The following is a 15,392-nucleotide window of genomic DNA, read 5'->3' as shown; positions in this document are numbered from 1 at the left end:
GAGTCGTGGGGGGTAGGGGGTCTGCTGGAGCATCGGCACGCGGGAGGCGGCATGCGGGAGGCGGGATACTTCCTCCTTGTCCTCCTGACTGTGTTCGTGCCTCGGAGCCGCCACATGGCCAAGGGGTCCATCACAGATGTGTGATGTATGAGCCCCGTATGCAACAGCAGCTCAATAAATGTGTAAGGGGTATACACTCGTGGTTTATACTCGTGTTTGCGCTGTGTGCGGGCGACCTGGAAGGAGGTCCCAGATTGTCCTATGCCTGGAGGACGCAGCAGAGAATTGGACTTCTAACCCTGCCGGCTTGGAGTTCAAGCACAGCCTCGAGCAGCCCCCAAGATCTAGGAACCCCCAGGTCCAAGCCCAGGACATTCTGGGCCCAGGGCACACGACTGAGTTCACACCTTGGCTCGAGTTTCTCTAAAGGCCTGGCAGCTGGGCGAGAAACCTGGGCGCGGGGTGGGAATCTCCCGTTGTAGGTGAGGAAGCGGGGGTCTGGAGTCTCTTTTAGAGTCCCCGCATTTCAGGAGAAGGGTGATGCTTTCCAGGCTCGTCTGACGCCTCACTCCCGTCACGCCCGGAGAGCGAGCCCTTTAAGACTGTGCCCACTGGGCGCGTCTCTGCCTCTCCCGGGAGAGGGGCGGGGCTGGCGCGTTGGCCCCGCCCCTCGGCCGGGCCCGCCCCCGGCGTCCCCGCCGGCGGCGCCTTTGATGTTCGGACCCGCCAGCTCCCGAAGCGGCTCAGCCTGGCGCCCGCGCCCCGCGCCCGCAGCCCGCCCAGGCGGAGTCAGCCCGCGCTCCGCCCGCCGCGCTCCGGGCTCGGAGGTCCGGACTCCGGGCTCGCCGCCTCCCGGGCCGGCTCCGCGCCCCGCACTCCCGCGCCCCGCGCACCCGCGGGCGGAGCGCATCATGCCGCAGCTGGACTCGAGCGGGGGCGGCGCGGGCGGCGGCGACGACCTCGGCGCGCCCGACGAGCTGCTGGCCTTCCAGGACGAGGGCGAGGAGCAGGACGACAAGAGCCGCGACAGCGCCGCGGGCCCCGAGCGCGACCTGGCCGAGCTCAAGTCGTCGCTCGTCAATGAGTCCGAGGTCGCGGCGGGCGGCGCGGGGGTCCCGGGGGCCGGCGCCGGGGCCGGCGGCGAGGCCGAGGTCGGGGCCGAGGTGAGTGCCGCCCCTGCGCTCGGCTCGGCTGGTGCAGACCCGCCGCTCCTTCCTGTGGCCCTCGGGGTCCCCATCCCTCAGAGCCCCCCCGTCCCAGGCCCCGAGCCCCAGCGCCCCTCACGGCCCCTCTGGATCTCCCCGCAGGCTCTCGGGCGGCAACACACTTCGCAGAGACTTTTCCCCGACAAACTTGCAGAGTCTCTGGAGGACGGTGAGTTTCTGCACGGCCCGGCTCCCCTCCTCCCGCCAAGGCCTTCGCGGGGGAGAGGGGCCGCCGAGGGGGTGCCTCCCCCCTGCTGCAGCTCCCGGAGGCGGTAAAACCAGGGGGTGGGAGGAGTGGGGGGCGGGTTTCCCGGGCGCTGCCAGGCTCGAGTCACTTCCGGTGCCCTGACCTTTATAGGAGTAAACAGACCCCCGCCATCTCCGCCTCCCCTCCTGCCCAGGTGACTGACTAATCCCCTCGTCTGGAGGAGGGAGCGGTGGCCAAGGTTCCTTGGCCCGAGGGCCGGTGGGGGTCAAGTAGGGGCCGCCTAGGGGAGGCCTGGACCAGGGGTCCTTCGTCAAAACTTGGCACTTCAGGCACCCACAGCCGGTTCCTTCTCAAGTCACCAACTTGAAGGCGACCCCTTGGAAATTCTTATTTTTTCTCTGGAGAGCAGACAGCCTTCAGCCCGAGCTGCCCGGGCTGGCGCGGCTGACCCAGCTGTGGTTTTTCCAGGCCTGAAGGCCCCGGAGTGCGCCAGCGGCATGTACAAAGACACCGTCTACTCCGCCTTCAATCTGCTCATGCACTACCCACCCCCCTCCGGAGCAGGGCAGCACCCCCAGCCGCAGCCCCCGCTGGTAAGTGGCCCCAGCAGCCCAGCCTGCCTTATGCCTGTGTCTTCCTTGACCGCGTATGTGAGGCATGGGCGAGAAGTGACTTTTGCCTACAACAAAGTAGATACATGAGAACTCTGTTCTGGTCTCTTTTCCCGTATCCACCCAGCGGGATCTGAACCAGAAGGAGAACTTTGCAGAACGAAGAAGGGACGGCTCTGGGCAGCCCCCTTCCCTCTAGCTGTTGGCTGTTGTCTTCCTAGCTTGCTCACAAGCATGTGCAGGCCCTGACCTGGTGCTAGGTGATGCTGGGGTGGAGTCTACTGAGAGCTTTTCAGCCAAGACCACCGCCGCTCCTTCTGAGGGTGGTGTTCGCAGTGTGGTCTGAGCTGTGAGCTCTGCCGTTTGGAGCTCTCCCACGAGCTTCTCTGCTTGGAGGAATGGGCAGACAAGCTGGTCTGCTTCAGATCTCCTGTTTGTGCAGGAGAAACACGCTCTCCTCACTCTTTCCTTATTGGTACGAGTGCACCCTTGCCAGAGAAAGACCCTGAAAACGATGTGTGGAAAGTGGGTTTTTATGAAGCTGGCTTGGTCTCAAACGCACCAGGAAGGGTTTGCAAGGGTGTTTCAAATCAGTAGTGTTGGTAAAGGGCCTGTTTAATGAATTTGCAAATACACAGGAGTACTGGGTTTAAGTACCCAGTGCTTTGCAAAGATTTCATGATCTTTACAAACCATGCTTTTCTGCCCATTGGTGCAGATGACCTAAAGTGTGAAGAACCCGTTCTGAATGCTTTGGAGCAGTAAAGCTACACTTAGAAAAAAAATCAGATTAGTGTTTCAGGTTGTCCTCAGTTGGCTCGAGTCAGGGGTGAGGTCAGAGCTCCTAGAGTACGTGCAAGGTTTGGGGGACTCTGATGGGCAGGTGTTGGGTGCACATAGGGCCCAGTGCCGGTGGGAGGCTCATGTGGCTAGTGGTGGAGGTCACCCAGAGGGAGGAGGGTGATTGCTGGGCTGTTTAAAATCAAGAGTGAGGAGGGTTGGTTCTGAGAGCTGTTTCATGCTGAAGCTGGTGGGAGATGAGAAGGCAGATTGAGGCTTCACTCCAGAAACCCAGGATGGAAAACCTGGTAGATGGTTGACTCGAGAAATGAGCTCCTTGCCTTTTGGACCCCCATTTCCTCATCTGTAAAATGAGCATGTTGGTTGAGTGGTCTGTCTGTCTGACTCTCTGTTCTGGAGTGGCTCAGTCCATGAGGTGTTTGCTTCCTCCCAAGTCTGTTGGAGAGGGGCTCGCCCTCTGACCTTGCTACCTGATATAGCCCTGCACAAGCAGATGCTTAATAAGGATGCTTTTTGGGCCTCCTATAAGGTGTACACCCTTACATTTTGGGCCAAGTTGACATAACCCACCGCTGCCAAACCACCAGCAGGTGAGTTGCTTGGATGAGGGCAGGGGTCACTGTGATAACCATGACTGGACAAAGGCCTAGCCCCCAAGATGGTCCTAGCAGGGCAGGCTCCCCTCCAGCTTCTTGTGATTCCACAGCGGAGCAGGGAAAAGGCAGTGTTTCTGAGTTCCTTTCACAGAGTGGGCAAGTGGTGGGAGAGTGCCTGGAGTGGGAGGGCCTCGTTCTCTGTGAGGGTGTGGTGATGGGACCATTTGGTGTCCTTTAGCTTACACTGGTCAAAGAGTAGGCGGGCAGGCGGCCGACTCCAGCAGTCAGGATAGGGAGGAGCAGGGGTGGGGGCAGGCACACCACCACTTCCCCAGCCTGGATCATTTATTTTTTTCAACTTCAGGATCTTTCTCAAGGTACAGAAGATGCATTTCTGTGTGTCACACCCTCTCCTATAGGAGAGGCAAATTCCCTTATACTCCTCCCTACTCAGCTGCAGCCTCCCACTGCCTGGCTTCTGGGAACACAGGAGGAGGAGGATGGCTCAGGCACTGACTTTCTCTGCCCTGGCAACAGCTGCTCCATGGGGCTGGGGACAAGGACAGAGGCGAGGGCCTACGTTGGGGTGACACTTGGTAAGGAAGATGTCGGTGAATGTAGGAGAGCCTCTTTTAAGCAAACTTGATATTTAACAAACAAATAGCAAGTACAAGTAGTTAGCTTGTGTTACGCGAAGAGTTATGTAGACATTTAAAATATGGTTGGGTTTTAAAAAGCAAAATTGACTGAGCCCTGGTTTGGGAGCGTATTTATCACATCATTGAAGGTTCATGTGTCTGGAATCAGAAAAGATGCTCTTAAAGTGGGTCAGGAGCCCCTTCTAGGGACCCTGAGGAGAAACTGCCTTTGGAGACTTTTTCCAAAGCCATGCTTTCTTGAACCCATGTTCAGGGGACAGATGACACGCTGGCCAGCCCTGCCCATGGGCCTTAGAACTAGGCCCCCTCACCCTTTGCCCAGCCCTCTCTGAGAGAATGCAGGTGGTTAGCAGTTGTGCTGAGGAGCTCAAGGCCAATCACTTGTCCTCCGCAGACAGGGAAAACCCATGCCAGGGACCCCCTCTGCCCATGTGTGGATGGAATGCCCATGTGGCCACCATGTTGGACACCTTAGAGCAGGGAGCTCAAACTTTGCCAGGAGCAATGGGCCGAATGACCATCTCACAGCCAACTGCAAGGGGACAGGGAGGTTTTTTTCCAAAAAGTTTGCTTCTTTTTGGTATTTGGTATTTGGTATTCTTGTAAACAGTTTGGGGAAGGGGGAATTAGGTCAAGCTTACTTCATGGCTGATGTTTGTCCGGCATCTCATGTAGGCTTGCAGACACTTAGCAGCCTAGGCTAGTAGCCACTGCTTGTTTTTGCTTTGTTTTCTTTGCTCTGCTCTGAGATTCAGAGGGGAGTGGAGGGCCAGTGAGCTGGTCCTGGGCCAGACTTTGAGGGGATTCTGGGATGAGTAAGGCATCACTCCTTAGGGAAACTTAGACTCTTGGATGTGCGGGGGACCGACAGTCTGGTGCAAATCCTCATCTCAAAAAGGATGTGAGGCTGTGTCGCTCACATGGCCCTTTCTATGGGCTCCACTTGGAGCCTATAGCCTGGAAGGCTGCTTAGCCTTTTGCTGTGTAGATAAAACGTCCAGAATAGGCAAATCCATAGAGACAGAAAGTAGAGTGGTTGCCAGGGGCAGAGGGAAGAGGGGAACGCGGAGTGACTGCTAATGGGTATGGGGTTTCTTTTTGGGGTGATGAGTATATTCTGGAATTAGATAGTGGGAGTGGTTGCAGAACTTTGTGAATGTATAAAAGCCATTAAATTGTACATTTTAAAATGGTGAATTTTATGGTATGTGAATCACATCTCAATCCAAAAGAAAGCTGAGTCTTTCAGCTCTTGAAGGGATTTGGGGCTCTTTCCCTGTGCCTGACCTCCACAGCCACCCTGGTGCCTGGGTGTGCCCTAAGCCAGGAGGCCAGGCATCAGCTCCAGTGTGGAGCAGCCCAGTTGAGGCAGTGGACTCATGCGTGGGCTCCTGGCCATTGGGCTTCTCTTCCCTGACTCCAAGGTCTGAGGTCCAGGTGAGGGCTGTGCGAACGAGCCTTGGAGGAGCGGGAGGTGAGGGTATGAACAAGACCTGAGCAAAGGAAGGAAGTGCTGCTAACACATGGCCAGCCTGTCTGGGGGAGCTCTGCGGAGATGCACCCACCCAGCCCTCCACACCCATCAGAGAGCGAGCAGCAAGGCCTTGCTGGGGAGGTTAGTGATGATCGATCACCAGCTCTGGTTGGAGGGAAGCCTGTTAGGAGGGAGTCTGGCACCAGGCTGGGCACCAGGTTTTGTGCGCCAGATGGATCAGAACCAGCCTCTGCCTCTGGGAGTGCCTAGCTGAGCAGAGGAGACAGATGAATAGACCCGAACCAGGCCCTGGCTGGAGGAGTACCGTCACAAAAGGCCCTCCTGGGGGCACCATGGGCAGAGCTGGCCCTGCCTAGGCTGTGGAGGAGGGTCTGCTGAGCAGCTTCCTGAAGGTGCAGAGTTGTCTGACAGATGAAGACAAAGAGGGGACTGGCAGGCACCTGGGCTCCCCTCCAAACATCTTCCACGTCTCCATCTCAGTCACCACCCCCAAGCCCAAGCCCTCGCCATCCAGCACTCAGATGGCAATAACTACCTCCTCCAGGATCCTTCTGCCCCGACCCCGGCTCCCAACCTAACCCCCAATCCAGGCTCCACAAAGCAGCCAAACATAAGTCAATCCCATCTCTTGGCTGATTAACCCTGCAGTGGCTTCCCATTGCTCTTGGAGTAAACTCGGAACACCTTACCACAGCCTGAGTGCCTGGGTGGCTGGCCCCTGCTGCCTGCCCCTCCTCGTCTGCACCATGCTTTTTCTCTCTCTCCAAATAGCAGCCGCCTCAGTGTCTTGATATGTTTTACAACCATCAGGTTCTTTCCCACCCCAGGACATCTGCACTTGTTCCCTCAGCTTGGAATTCTCTTCCCCAGCTCTTCACATAGCTGCTGCCTTCTTATTCCTCATTCTGGTCATCAGTCAAATGTCACCTCCTCGAGAGACCTCTAGCCATCCAAGTGGGACCCTTCATCATCCCCCTGGGCCGCTGCTGCCTTGTCCGCCCTGGCAGCTCTGCAGGCCAAGGTGGTTGGCTTGTTTATGAGGCACTTGCCATGCTTAGACCAAAGACAGCCCACCTGTCAGAAGTATCTCTGAGCCTTAGTTTCCTCATCTGCACAAAGAGAGTGGGGAGCCCTCCTCCCAGATTTGGAGTGGGGACTGGAGGCTGCAGTGCAATGGAGGTGCCAGGTGCTGGGTGCCTGGGCTCAGGGGGTGGTGGGTTAGCCCCCTGTTGTCCTCCCTTGTTGTCCTGGCTCCTCTGGGGCCAGTGGTGGCTCAGTGGTAGGCCGGCCCCACATGAACTCCCAACTGGAAGGCTATATCTCCACTTTGGGCCACAGGGGTCTGGAGGTCTGAACCCTGGGGGCAGGACTCAGGTGTACAGACCCCCTCCTCGATGGCCTACCTCACCTAGGGACTTTTGGGAGGGGAAGTGCTATTCCTGGGGCCAGGATGGGGGCCATAGCCATTCACTCCATCCTGAGAATCCTCTCTCACCACCCCAAAGATTTGTCTGAAAGGGACCCCCCTTCCCCAGCCATATAGAAGCCCTTTACACAAGATGTTAGGGGCTTATGCTATTTTGTAAGAAAAAAAGGGAAAAGACTCACATGGGTATTAGCCCCTGAACCACTCTCAGACCTTTTCTCACATGGTCACCCCCTGCATGCACCCCCTCGTTCTTGCCCTGATGCTTCCCCTGGTGTGGGGGTGCGTGTCCGCAGGCCCCCAGACAGTGCCCATGTCAGATCTTTGTATGTTTCTTGTTTGTTTATCCCTAGGTGGCTTCTAGTTTGTTCACAGGTTGCCTTCTTTGCCAGCGGGAACGATGTTCTATACAAATCACTCCTAGTTTCCATTTTGATTATTTCCCTGGAGCGTATATCCAAAGGGAATTGTTGGGGGAAGAAGTGGGGAGAATCCCGGTGTTCTGCTTCCCTGCGGCCCCAGTTCCCTACGGTTCCTTGCAGGGCCCAAGCACGGCTAACACGGAGTTTTCTCTTTTTGTTGTTCATGTAATAGGTTCGTGGTGGGCAGTAGGACTTAAAGGTTATTTGGACCTGCGTTCTTTCCCGACTTGGAGGGCTGTGTGGTCCTGGCTGCAGTATTTGGGAAGTCTGCAGCCCTCCTCTGCTGCCCCCAGGGTGGAACTTTGCTTTCGAGGTGCCCCTTGGACGGCTTTCAGGAAAGCACCATGAAGGAGGCCTATTCTGCAGACCCAAGCCCCACCCTGTCCCCTAAGGCTGCAGTTTTAGGGCTGTCTGCCAACTCCTCTAGCTCAGCAGGGTGGAGGGGCTGACAGGGAGCCCTGGGTTGGTCACCAGGACCCCAATATTCTTCCCCTGGCCCTACTGGGGTGTCACAGAGCCAGTTTCCACAGCCAGCAAATGGGGATATTCATACCAGCACTGCCTACCTCCCCAGGTACCCTGAGACTCAGGTGTGAGTAGGGGTGAAGGTGGAGAGGGCTTGTGATCCCCTCCTGAGGCTGCCAGCAGCCCATGGTCTCCTGAGACCACACCCCACCTGTAGGAAGGGAGGTTTAGCTGAGCTGTAAGAATGGGCTCCAGGGGCACTGCTTTCAAGTCGCATAACTGCTGAGGTCAGGTTGAATCAGGGTGGGCACAGAGCCGCATGGAAGGGCAAGTGGAGCCACAGCCTCCCCCCCGAGCCCCTTGGGCAGCTGCGGTCCCGAAGCCCTGCAGTCACACTCCCTCCTACCTTGTGACTGGCTGCTTCCTGCCACTGTGTACAAACAAGACTCCGTTGGAGGAAACAGGTGTTTTATCAGGTCACAGGGGCTCCCCCTCCCCCAACGGTACCGTGCACAGATCCTCGGGTAACAACCCTCCTTCTGCAGGTGGGGACAGGAAGGCCAGGTCAAGGAAGGGACTTGTCCAAGGCCCCTTAGAGGAGTGGAAAGGGAAGGCATTGAGTCTGGAAGATCCACTCTCAAATACCACGTCTGCCACTCCTTGGTTGAGTGGCCCTGCATAAGTTACTTAACCCCTCTGGGCCTTAGTTTCCTCATCTAAAAACAAGGATAATGAGGATTACTACCTCCTTGGGTTACTGTAGGATGGAATGAGATGGTGTATGTGAAGTCCCCGGCACATAGTAAGTGCTTTACGAGTGGAAGCCACTGTAGGAGGGACTGTTCACACTGTGTGTGAATGGCCCTTATAAAGGATGCTGGGCCAAGCAGGTGGAGTACTCCTGAAGCTGAGGCTGGACTGGAGTCTGTGACGCTCTCCCTTCCTCAGCTCAGCAGCCAGCTCCCCTGGGGCAGTACAAAGAGGATAGTCAGCCCACCTGGCCCTCAGCTGGTGGGTGACATAGTGCCTGCTCTATCTAGAATCCTGGGTCCAGACCCCTCCTGGCATTTACTGAGCCTCCCCCACACCCGCGTATACTTGGCCTTGGCTCAGCACAGAGAAGGCGGCTGCCCCTGCCCTCCCAGAGCTCAGTCCTGGCAAGACAAAGGGGCTCCAAGTCGGCTTTGAGGTTCTGCCCGAGTTGGATAAAGGGTACTGAGGAGAGAGAGAGGCCAGTGGGGGCAGCCAAGAATGCTTCCTGAAAGAGGAGGGTTCCAGCTGGTCCAGAACCTGTGCAAGTGAGAGTGGGAGAACGTTCTAGGGCACGGGGACAGCATGAGCAGAGGAGGAGAGGCAGAAGTTAGTATGTTCTTAGTCACTGGAAGGGTGACCCGAAGCCCAAGGTCTGCGAGGGGCATGAGGGGAAGCTGGAGGAGGGCTGGCACTGAGGCCCTGGTGTGTGACCTTGATGTCCAGGCAGCACTGGTTCCTGAGCCTAGGAGTGGCTGGTGGGCACATGCAGCACGTTGGCAGCAAGAAGGGCAGGGGGGTGTCCACCGGCAGGTGGTTTGAGTTGGACATGGAGGGCGAAGGAGGCAGAGCTGGCAGCTGGGGCAGGGTGGACACTGGGAGGCACAGGGGTGATTAGAGGAGTGTGAGCAGGGTCAAGGGAGAGGGTGGGCTTTGGGCAGGGGTGACCCAAGCGTGCTGGCACATGCAAGACAGGAGTGCCTCAGAGGTGGAGAGTTCCATAGTCATGTTGTTTCATTGACTCTCAGTCTCTCTCCAGGGTCATGAGTCAGGGTCTTGGCTCCTTGTTTACTGAGGGGAACTGAACCCCAGAGGCCCATTGGTGATTCAGCTGGGGTTTGGAGAGCGCCTCTCCCCAGCACTGTCTCTAGCAGGACTCCAGGGCCCCAGGAGTCTGGGGAAGGTCTCTCAGAACCCAGGACACTGTTAGCTCTTTCCTTCAGGCAGTTTGCTGCCTCAGCTCGCAGACCTGTGATGCTTGGAGTTTGGACCTGGGTGTCACCTCCCTCCCTTAAAAAGGTGTGGCCCGCATCAGCCTTGGCATGTGTAGTCTCCGAGCTGCAACCCAGGTGGGTTTGTCCTGGTCAGAGGGTTTGGCCTCTTCTGGTCCTGTTGGAACATGGGACTCCCCTTGGCTCAGTCCCCTGGTGGGTGGAGGCACTGTCCCTTGCTGGATAGGGGCCCTGGCCTGGGGTGGGGCCAAGATGGGCATGAGTCTGGCTGTCTCCTGTGGGTGCCTGCCCATGTAGTCTGTCCCACCCATGGAGTCTGCCTGCCTGGGCTGTGCCAGCAGACACAGCTTTAGAGCCCAGAGGGAGACTGGTGACACATAGCCTTCATACTTGAGCTAACTCCACAGCCAGAGCTCTCTGGAGATCAGAGGAAGCAGACACTCTGCCAAATAAGCTCCCACTACCCCTCTCACCCCTCCCATTAAAACAACCAACTTCTTTTCTCTCCAGGGATGGGAACACACTATCTGCTTCCAAATGACAAGCATGCGACTGAGGCTGCAGGCATGGGTGGGCAGGATGTGGGATGTTCCTAGGGAACAGTGGGCTTTAGGGGTTTGCGTGGTTAGGGCTGCCCCACCCCACAACGTCTAGGCTGGCAAATTGCCCCTTCTCAGAAAGCCCAGTTTGCCCATGAGGGCAGGGGCTGTGATGGGGAAGGAAACCAGGGGACCAGAGCCACTCCTCCCCTGGCTGTGTGACCTCAAGTAAATATGTTAACCTTTCTAGATCTGTTTCCTCTTCTAAAATGGGAGTGGGGATCTCTGGCCATAGAGGATTTCTGAGATTCACATAGGTATTGGTTGGAGAGGCCTGTGGCTCCAGTGGGCCTCAGGTGGGGCTTACTGGGCAATGCAAGGACTGCTCCAGGGCCAGCCTCCCCATCAGGCAAGAAGAGATCGTGGGGAGGGAGGGACAGGTGATGGGAGTCCAGGCTGAGGGTATTCTGACTAACTCTGACCTGGCTCTGGTGGCAGCAGGCCCAGCCTCCCAGTCTGCTGGGCCTCCATCTGAAACGCATTACCAATGCTTTGTAAACTCCACATCATTTGGCCACATGAAAGCCTGGAATCTAAAAATAGCGACTCCTAGAGGACGCCCCGCATTGGCGGGGCTCAGCTGACCTCTGCACACACGCCCACCACCAGGCCACCTCCCTTGCTAGGGAGGCCCAACTGGCAGGGCCACACCTTCCCACCCTCCCAGTGTGGGCAGCCACTGCCTGGGGCCACTTTATCTGGGCATAGATCTCATCCAGCTGGTCAGAGCTTTGGACCCCAAGGCCTTACCCAGGGCAGAAGGTCTGGAAGAGCCAAGAGGAGGCAGCTAGGGGTCAACGGCCCCACGACACTTTCCCCAGCCCCTTACATGCCTGGAATGTCCATGGGGAGCCATCATACAGATGAGGACACTGGGGCCCTGTGGAGAGAGAGCACAGGAAGGGGGACCTGGCCACTGTCAGATGGTGGACAGGAGGGCCACTGGTTGATGTGCTGTGTGAGCAGGGCAGGGGCCTGCGTAGGACTCCTTGGTGTTGGTGGAGAGCCTGCCCCAGCAGAAGGCAGGGTGGCTGTGGGGCTCCAGGCTGCTAGGGTTGACTCTTTGCCCTGCTTTCTGTGGGTTCCCTCTCCCTATGGTCTCTATGACCAACTGCAAACCACTCTTTTCCCTAAAAATAAACATGCTTATAGGATTGGGGGAAGCTTTGTAGCTATCAAAGGAAATAATAGGGTGTTTAAGAAAATTACATTGCGTTTTAAATAACCAGCATGAAAGTCATTAAGTTTGAAGTTTCATTCAAATCAGATGGCTCTGTGGCTGGCCTGGTGGCCAGGCAGGCAGAGGGTGGGTGGGCCCTCGGGGACGCTGAGAGGCAGCCTGTGGAGAGCTCTGCGGCAGCAGCAGTGAGGTCTCTGCTGGGTACAGCCGGAGTCCAGGCGGGGCGGCCCCAAGTGTATGCCGGGCTGCGGCAGCCACCCCAGAGCTTGCTGGCAGGCTTTGAAGCAGGGTGCAGCTTGGGAGCCGCCCAGCTGTGGTGGGCAACCCCATGGGTGGGGCAGGGGGGTGACCACAGTCCGTAGGGTGTGGGGACAGATGGAGCTGGGACTGCCAAGGCCACAAGGCTTGATGACCATGTTGAGGTGGGGGTTTCAGGAATGATGGTTTGGATCAAAAAGGGCTGGGCCTGGGCCACATCTGTCCTCTTCCCTGCTGGAATCTTAGTGCCCAGCACAGGGCATGAAACACAGTGAGTGCTCAGTAAACAGCTGTGGAGAGAATAACAGCCACCACAACAATACTGTGTGTCGAGAACTCCCCCAGTGCGAGGCCCGTGCCAGGGACTTTTAATCCCAATATCAAGATCCTTACAAGAAACCGAGAAAGTAGATATTATTATTGCTCTCATTTTACAGATGGGGAAACTAAGGCTCAGAGGTTAAGAACGTGCTAGTACCTGGCAGAGACAGGACTGAACTCAGTCTCTTTTACCTCCTTGCTCCTTGCTGCTGTGCTCCTTTGCTCTCAGATGTGAGGAGATGGGGGCATTGCAGGTCTTGAAGCTGAGCATTACCCCTACTCCTGTTGGGTTCACAAGCTGGATCCAGCTGGATTAGTCTCTCCCCAAGGACAGACTTGGCCCTCACTGCCCCTCCTGAGTGTGGCCTCATAGCTCTGGGCTTGGATCAGGGCTGGACCCTTTCCTCCCTGGACACCTGGCAAGGTCAGGGCTCCCAGGGCTGAAAGGGTTGTGTTTCTTGGTTGGAGGCAAGAGCCTAGGGCTTCCAGAATAAATGTTACCTGGAAAAGTGTTTATAAATGACATTTAAGATTGAATCAGGTTTGATGCATGACTCAAGGATAGTTAAGAATGATCTGTAAGTGAATTCCTTCCTCTTTCTAACTTTTGGTCCTGGCTTAGCTCAGCGCTCACTGTTTGACCTCTCTGTGCCAGGTGCCCTCCTCTGTGTGGTCGCGGGTTGGGCTAGAGGGTTTCCTAGGCCCTGAGTCTCTGGGAATGGCTGGACTGCGGAGGCCGAGAGTGTCCCTGGGCATGGGTGTGCCTCACCCACCCCGCCATGGGAAAGCTGCTTGGGAACCAGAGCTGCCTGCTAATCCTGCTAGGGCATTTTGAGCGCAGTTTCTTCCTCTATTGCTGCCCTCCTCTGCCTCCTGCCCCCTGGTTCTGGTCATCGAAGGCCAGTCGGGAGCCCAGCAGTGAGCAATCAGGCAGCAATCAGGCAGCAGTCCAAAGGAAATTGAGGGCCAGCAGCCCCAGCCTGGCACAAAGGCCGGCTTTCCTGAAAAGCCATGGTCTAGGGACAGGCTTGTTTTTGTCTTATTTTTTTTCTTTTATTTTGTTCTTCATTAATTTAAAAAATACTAGCAGAAACAAATATTAACCCATTTAATCCTGACATTAACCCATGAGCTACAAACATCGTACAGATAGAGAACCTGAGGCGTGGAGACATGCACCTTGCAAGTGCTGGAGTGGGGATTTGAACCCAGGCGTCTGCTTCTGTTGCTTGTCCTTACCACCACACTGCCTTGCCTCTTAGGCAACATATCTATCCACTCATTTTTGAAAAAATGGGTTTTATAGCTCAGCTGGGTCCCCTTGGCTCCCCCTGTCCCATCCTTTCCTACTACTCCTCACCCCAAGGAATTTGGTATTTTGCCCTCTTCCCTACATTTTTATACTGTTAGAGCGGGGGGGGGGGGGGGGGGACCTGTAAGAGCTGTTTGGTGTGGTTTTTGAAACCCCCTACCTCAACCTCATTTGGGAGCTCTGCCTCAAGAGGGCCCCCGTGGCAGTTGGAGCAGCCCTGACCTCCTCCCTCTGCTTACACTGAGTGTGAGGGGCCTGGGTGGGAGCGTGAAGGGGCCTGAAGCCTCCAGCAGCTCCTTTCCACTCCTTGCCTTGTTTCCCTTTGGATGAACTACCGGACTGAGTCCTGGCAGAGCCCCAAGGGCCTTAGCTGGCAGGAGCTGTAAGGGTTAGACCCTCACAGTCAGAGTGAGCTTCCTGACTGTTCCCAGGGCAGAACTGTCCTCCTGAGGGTGGGCAGGCAGCTGAACAGACCAGAACTCAGAGACCCCTGTCTGGTCTTTGCTTCTCAGAATCTGCTGGAATTAATCGGGGCAGGAATGCAGTGCTAAGGCTGAGATCTCCAAGTCTCTTCTTCCTCCCACTCTTGAGCCATTGCTGACCATCAGCTTCCGCCTTTCTGGGCCCTCCCGGAGCTCTCCCAGCTCTCTCTCTTAGGCAGCATGCTTATTCTTCTAGACAAGCCTTGGGGAGAGCCACCCCCACTGCCAGTGGCTATCTCATCTGTCCTTTTCGAACGTGGAGGGGTGGGGGGAGAGCACAAGCCAGACCCTGGGGTAGGGATGACCTCTCCTGTTTCCTTTAGTCATTTACGACTGAGAACTGAAATCACCTCCTATGAGGCACCCTTCACATAGGCCTAGGTGGAGATCAGAGCTACAATGCCGGTCAGTTTGTTCCAAGAACGGTTCTTGGCAGGGTGTTGCTGGCAAAATCAGTGATCCCAGGTCCTCAGTCGGCTGAAGGTGGGGAGACCTAGCGTCGGGGAGGAGGGAATCTGGGAACCACCTGGCTCCTGGGCCTCCATGTGTGGTCTCCACAGGCATGCTACCAGCTGGCCTGTGAGGCCTGTAGCTGAGTGATAAAGATCTCTGGCCAGGAATCCCAAGGGGCTGGATTCAAATCCAGATCTGCCACTACTTGCTGTGAGACCTTGGGCAAGTTGTTTAACCTCCCCAGACTTCCCTTTCCTTATCTGTGCACACATCACAGAGTAGTTGGGAAGACTGGTAGGGATTCTGATGAAGGGCAGAACTCTGCAGGATATTGAGCACACAAAAGGCTGTTACTCGAGGGGACTTCCATCTCTGAATCTGCACCTCTGCCATTTTCTTCCTGCCTTTTCTGCAAAGCCTTTTGGCTTTGCTCCTAGGGGAACAAAACTCTGAACTCCTCAAATGCCTCCTTCCCCAGAGCCTTGCTTTACCTACTATCAAAGACAGGCTGAGTTTGCAGCTTGTGCCCTGGCCTGCTTCAGCCCACGGTAGGCTCCTGGATGGCTGGGCAATGAGGACGAGCTGGGTGAGTGACTGCCTGGGCCGGGGGGATGCCCAGCCCCAGGGCCGCTGCATAGTCCTCAAACAGTGTGTCAGTAGCATCAACTAGCAGCTCAGCTGCAGCAGCTCCCGGAAGCTTTTTTTTCCTCTAAAAACATCCTGTCCTGAGGGGCGTTTACCTCAAAGAGGAAGAAGGAAAACACAAGTAAACGAATGCATAGAAACCACTGGAGGTGGTGGGTGAGGCCACTCAGCTCAGGGAGGTTCAGCTAGCTCCAAGGGTGCCCAGGGCTGGGCTGGGTCTAGAGCAGGCCTGTGGTTTGCCAAGGCTGCATACAGGGACTTCAGTCCTCACT

The 15,392-nt window shown here is 56.5% G+C and overlaps 1 protein-coding gene across 13 annotated transcripts in view; it reads left to right on the top strand.

Annotated features, from left to right (window-relative positions):
• Positions 1 to 679: 679 nt before the first annotated feature.
• The window catches only part of TCF7 (transcription factor 7), a 34,126-nt gene continuing 19,413 nt past the window's right edge, over positions 680 to 15,392 (top strand). For 2 of the 13 annotated variants that reach the window (XM_023617691.2, XM_070234322.1), the window contains exons 1-3: positions 689 to 1,163; positions 1,308 to 1,374; positions 1,882 to 2,006. In XM_023617691.2, the coding sequence (XP_023473459.2) occupies positions 714 to 1,163; positions 1,308 to 1,374; positions 1,882 to 2,006 (642 nt within the window). In that variant the 5' untranslated portion in view covers positions 689 to 713. Of the gene's footprint in view, positions 1,164 to 1,307; positions 1,375 to 1,881; positions 2,007 to 15,392 lie in introns of all 13 variants that reach the window. The other 11 variants (XM_070234324.1, XM_023617692.2, XM_023617693.2 and 8 more) reach the window with 9 other exon arrangements.

The sequence above is a fragment of the Equus caballus genome, chromosome 14 (genome assembly GCF_041296265.1).
Source record: "Equus caballus isolate H_3958 breed thoroughbred chromosome 14, TB-T2T, whole genome shotgun sequence".
In the NCBI taxonomy this organism is placed as follows: Eukaryota; Metazoa; Chordata; class Mammalia; order Perissodactyla; family Equidae; genus Equus; species Equus caballus.
Note: the sequence above shows the minus strand (reverse complement) of the source record. Positions and strands in the feature narration are given on the sequence as shown.